The sequence below is a fragment of the Cupressus sempervirens genome, chromosome 9 (genome assembly GCF_028749045.1).
Source record: "Cupressus sempervirens isolate cs-2001-9-10 chromosome 9, ASM2874904v1, whole genome shotgun sequence".
In the NCBI taxonomy this organism is placed as follows: Eukaryota; Viridiplantae; Streptophyta; class Pinopsida; order Cupressales; family Cupressaceae; genus Cupressus; species Cupressus sempervirens.
The window spans coordinates 641,947,045-641,952,496 of record NC_143126.1 but is presented as its reverse complement, the minus strand read 5'-3'; the positions used below and the strand labels follow the sequence as shown (position 1 = coordinate 641,952,496).

The 5,452-nt window shown below is 44.8% G+C and overlaps 1 protein-coding gene across 1 annotated transcript; it reads left to right on the top strand.

Annotated features, from left to right (window-relative positions):
- Positions 1-2,115: 2,115 nt before the first annotated feature.
- Positions 2,116-5,164, top strand: LOC149540372 (uncharacterized). The gene is made up of 4 exons (XM_089802681.1): positions 2,116-2,749; positions 2,831-2,970; positions 3,721-3,843; positions 5,105-5,164. Exons 1-4 carry the CDS (start codon positions 2,116-2,118, stop codon positions 5,162-5,164), a joined length of 957 nt encoding a protein of 318 aa, XP_089658807.1.
- The last annotated feature ends 288 nt before the right edge of the window (positions 5,165-5,452 follow it).

The following is a 5,452-nucleotide window of genomic DNA, read 5'->3' as shown; positions in this document are numbered from 1 at the left end:
TTATGCTGGTCATTTTTGCATACAGTGTCCGAACTCAGTTATTTTTAGATTTTTGGGGTTTTTGTACCCAAAGGCCAAATGAGTTTTAATTTCAAAGTTTTCAAATTTTGGGATTTTTGCCTCGTTTTGCATACCGCTCTATTTTCTTGGGTTTTCTTGGCATAATGTGGGTCATGGACTTGGATGATCCATTTGGATATCAGTCAAATCACTATTGCACTTTTTATGTTGCTTTGGGATGCGTGTTGCACCCATACTCCCAACTTTGTGTTCGATTGAGTGATTTTATACCTTTTGTTATGGTTTCTTTTGGACCTTTACTTTTGTTTTGTGGACACTAGGATTCATGTAGAATCCATGCTCCTGAATTGAGTCTGGTTGAGTGAGTTCATGATATTTGGTCTTGCTGCATCACTGGGATTCATGTAGAATCCATACTCCTGGATTGAGGCCGATTGAGTGGTTTCATGATGTATGGTTTTATTGGCTTGGGATTCATGTAGAATCTATCCTCTCAAGTTGTTTTTAGTTGGGTGTTATTTTTGTTAGAGTAAATAATTAATTATTAATTATTTATTCTACTACTTAAGCTTACTTAGGTTAATGCATATTTAGTATTTAATGCATGTAGTGGTTAGTTGTTGACAACTCGGGAGTTTGCTCCTTTTTTAGCATATTCCACTTTTTGTGGATATGTGCTGAGTTGTCATTTTTGTCCTCTACCTCCTTCCAGCTTGTTCTACAAGCTTCCATGAGGCCTTTTTAAACGGTCTCTCTCTCATTGTAAATCAATCCATTCACATAGCAATTTCATTTTCCTATTGTGAAATATTTTCTCTTGCATTGTTTGCTTCATGCTCTTGCTCTTTTGATTTCTCTTCAGCAAGCTATTTGCATGTAGGTGATCTTGGCGACTGCGGAGTTGGATTTCATCAACTCCTACATGGTATCAGAGCCTCCATGTTGCTTCTTGTTTGAAGGATTTTTGAAGCCGTGATTTGAAGTCACAAACCCTAGTTTGTTTGTGCAATTTTTCTTCAAATCAGGGGTAGAGTGAATTTTTGGAGCACTTTCAGCCCAAACGGACATCACCATTGGATCCGGAAGGCCATTTACAGTCAAAATTCATATAAAACTTTCCGTTTTTGGAGACAGAGCTCCGGAAGGCAAATTTTTTTTTGTTTCAGGGTCTGACCGTACCATCGTACGGACGCGCGACAATGCAAAAAAAAAAAAAAAAAAAAAAACCGAGCACTGCCGCAGCAGCGCCGACGCACCACCGCGGGGCCACCCGATCTCCGCTCGCGCGCCTCTGACGAGCCTCTCCGCAAGCGGCTCCCGCCGCGGCGCCACCCAAAACTCCCGTTGCGCGGGTGCAGCTGCCTCCGCCACCACAGACAGCAGCGCCACCTGGTTTTCCTCCCGGGCGCCACCGCCACCGGCAATTTTCGTTGCTTCGCCGCCCTGCGGCCTCTCCAACCACCGGGCGACACGTGGCGCTGTCTCCTACCAATCATTGACTGCTACGTGGCACCTGACTCCGATTTGTTGACGTCATTTTTCGACGTGCCGACGTCACTTTTCCGGCATCAGACGTCACCTTGCCGTTGACGGATTTTTTTTTCGGCGACAGGTTTGTGACGGGCATACGGCCGTCGAATTTATGCCAGTGTCTGTAATTTTCCAGCAAGTGCTTTTTTGGAGCAGCAGTCAGTTTTTTGGCTATAACTTGAGCATACGGAGGTCTTTTTCCGATCCAAAAGAAGTGTCGGAAAGCTGACTCAGAGACGGACACATTGGTGCTAGTTTTGCATGATTTTGAGTTCGTTTGAGCTTCCATTTTTGTTGTCAAAGTAGAGGCTTTTGTTTCCTCTTATTCTGCATCAACAAATTCAGGTTCCTTTCCAGTTTTTTGCTTTCCTTAGTTGTTTTTTTGTGGTATTTGGGAGATATTTTTGTACGTTTGTGGGGGGGGTGTCTTTCTTTTCTGTAATTTACTTCAGTTAAGACCCTTCTACTTCCGTCTTCTTCTTTCTCTCAATGGCGGATCCATCTATATCCCGTCTCACACCACACAACTACCACACATGGAAGGCACAAATGACTAGACTTCTAATGTCAAGAGGTCTATGGTCTTGTCTGGATGAGCATCAACCTAATCTCCAACGACCTTATGAGATTCTACAGCACAGGAACAAGATGGATGAAGCCATGGGGCTTATTGCACTCAACATTTCAGACAGCTTGTTGTTTCACCTGGATGGTTTGACTACTCCACGGGCTTATTGGCTGAGATTTCAGACCTTGTTTGGACAGGTGAATGAGTTCCGAGCACTTCAGTTGGATGCAGAATTAACTTCTTTGTCACCTAGTAACTTTCCCACCATTGAGGACTTTCTAGTGAAGTTCAAATCCCTGCATGCAGTTTTACAAGGATGTGGGAAGAACAAAACAGATAATGAGTGCATATTTTTTATACTCTCAAAGCTGAAGGGCCAGTATCAGGTCTTTTCTTCTACTTTCTACTCCACCATGGATGCCCTTGGAGATCGTCATAGGATGCCTTCATTTGAGACATTTTGTGACAGGTTGACTAGGGAACAGGCAAAGATCCAGCAGGTGGATGGCTCTGGCTCTTCTAGCCAAGCATTGGTTGCTCAAAATTCTAAGGGAAAATCAAAGAAGAAAGGCAAATCGAAGAAAGGCACATCTGATCCTCCAGCTAATCCTCCAGCAAACCCTCCCAAGGGTAAAGATTCTTCAAAGTCGGGTGAGTCTACCTCCAAGATCAAGAAGAAATCTAGTGAGAACTGCAGCTTTTGTGGCAAAGATGGACATTCGGTTTCTCAGTGTTGGAAACGATTAGAGGCTTTAGAGGTAGCCATGAAGGAGCATAACATTTCAGCTCCTCACTCTTCATCTCCATCTGCAGGGAAAGGTCATGCTCTTACTGCACGAGCTACGCCTTCAGTGCCTTTATGGATTCTTGATTCCGGGGCTTCTCACCACTTAACAAACACTCCTAAGTTGCTTACTTCACTAGCTCCTTCTGCCACCACACATATTGCAGTTGGGAACTCTTCACAACTTTCAGTTTTGGGTTCTGGCACTATTGCTCTGGCCGGAGGTTCTCTACAGGATGTACTTTGTGTCCCTGATATTTCCATGAACCTTCTGTCTGTCTATCAGATTTGCCACTCTGGCTCTGGGAAGACAGTCGAGTTCTCACCACATGATGTGGTTATTCGGGACTTGCATGATCCAGAGATGATTGTGGCCACTGGGAGTGTTGACTCTGCATCACGTCTCTACAGATTTGATGGATTTGAGTCTTTTGATGACACAGGTTCATGTTTCATTACACATGCAGATTTCGTAAGCAAACTTTGGCATGAACATTTTGGGCATGTCAATTACAGATATCTACAACAGTTGAGCACACAGGCACTTGTTCTTGGGCTTCCCCAGATCTCCTGTCCAGATGGTGTTTGTCAGGGATGTGCACTTGGCAAGCAACATAGGGATTCTTTTCCACATGGACGAGCCACTCGTGCTTTAGCACCTTTGGAGCTGATTCATAGTGACCTCATGTCATTTCCTACTCCTTCTTTTTCAGGTGCTAGATACGTGCTTACATTCATTGATGACTTCTCCAGACGCACATGGGTGTACTTTCTCAAGTACAAGTCTGATGCCTTTGATTCATTTCGTGTGTTCAAGGCATTTGTAGAGAAGCAGTCTGGGCTTTCTATTCGGTGCATACGCACAGATAATGGGGGGGAGTATGTGAACCAGGCTTTTAGAGATTTCTGTTCTGAGCATGGTCTTCAGCACCAGCTTTCAGTGCCCTACACTCCTCAGCAGAATGGTGTGGCCGAGAGAAAGAACTGAACCCTTCGGGAGATGGCCAATTGTATGATCCAGTCTAGGTCCATGGATTCATGTTTTTGGGTAGAGGCAGTCAATTGTGCCAACTACATTCAAAATCGGATGCCTCACAAGGCACTTCGCCATATGACTCCTGAGGAGGCCTGGTCTCGTGTCAAGCCTGATGTGTCATCATTTAGAGTTTTTGGGAGTACAACATATGCCTTTGTACCTACTACTCAAAGGAAAGCAATGGAACCGAAAAGCCGACCATTGATTTTTGTTGGCTACTGTGAGGATGTTAAGGCTTACAGGTTATTTGATCCTAATTCCAGAGAGGTCCTATTTCGCCGGGATGTCCAGTTTGATGAGAGCCCACCTGCAGTTCATTCCTCACTTCCAGCGCCTCCCCCAGCTCCCACTACTCCCTCTTCATCTCCACCTTGTTTCACAGATGATGAGGATGATGATCATGGTGATCCTGATATCCCTCCACCACAGGATCCTTCCCAGATGCCTAAATGGGCTCGAGCTACTGTTGATGCTGCAGGATCTCTAGCTGGTGACCCATCCACATCCCGTCGCACTCGTTCTCACACTGCCGGCTCTAGTCTTCTGAGTCATGCTGTTAGTATTGATCCTCAGAATTTTGCGGAAGCAACAGGACATTCAGAATGGGACAGTGCAATGGAGGAGGAATATTCTTCTTTAATGAAGAACCACACATGGGATCTTTGTTCTCTTCCCAAGGGGAGAACGCTAGTGCGTTGTAAGTGGATTTATCGCACTAAGTACGCTGTTGATGGTTCCATTGATAAGCATAAGGCTCGTCTTGTTGTGAAGGGTTTTTCGCAAGTCAAGGGTGTTGATTATTCTGAGACGTTTGCCCCTATCGCCAAGATGAATTCTATTCACCTTGTCTTATCTCTCGCAGCTTCACAGGGATGGTCACTTTATCAGATGGATGTGAAGAGTGCCTTCCTGCATGGTGATATCACAGAGGAGATTTACATGGAGCAACCTCCAGGTTTTGTGCAGGATTCCACCTTAGTTTGTAGGCTTTGACGTTCTTTGTATGGTCTCAAACAAGCCCCTAGGGCTTGGTATGAGAAGATAGACTCATATTTACTGTCTACAGGATTCACCCGCTGCCATTCCGATCCCACGGTGTACATTTAGCGTCTTGGTGATGAGATACTGATTCTTGTTTTGTATGTTGATGATCTTATCCTTACAGGTAGTTCGTCATCCATGCTCCAGAATGTTAAGTGTGCGCTCATGGACCAGTTTGAGATGACTGATCTTGGTTTGCTGCACTATTTTCTTGGTCTTCAGATTCATCAGTCTCCTACTGGCATTTTTGTGTATCAGTAGAAGTATGCTCTTGACATGCTTCATCGCTTTCACATGCTTGATTGTAAGGCTGCTCCTACACCATTTCAGTCGGGTGTCACTTTGTCTACCTCCTGCTCTTCACCTACAGTGGATGCTACTTTGTATTGGCAGTTGGTTGGCAGCCTTTTGTACCTGACACACACTCGCCCTGATCTATCTTTTGCGGTTGGCCTAGTCTCTCAGTTTTCTC

What these genes read in the sequence shown, in the direction of transcription:
- LOC149540372 (XM_089802681.1), top strand. Translation starts at nt 2,116, where the DNA reads ATGTCAAGAGGTCTATGGTCTTGTCTGGATGAGCATCAACCTAATCTC. An exon ending in CTGCACGAGCTACGCCTTCA is followed by an intron (nt 2,971 to 3,720) that starts GTGCCTTTATGG and finishes CGTGTGTTCAAG; the next exon opens with GCATTTGTAGAGAAGCAGTC. An exon ending in GTCTTCAGCACCAGCTTTCA is followed by an intron (nt 3,844 to 5,104) that starts GTGCCCTACACT and finishes TTATCCTTACAG; the next exon opens with GTAGTTCGTCATCCATGCTC.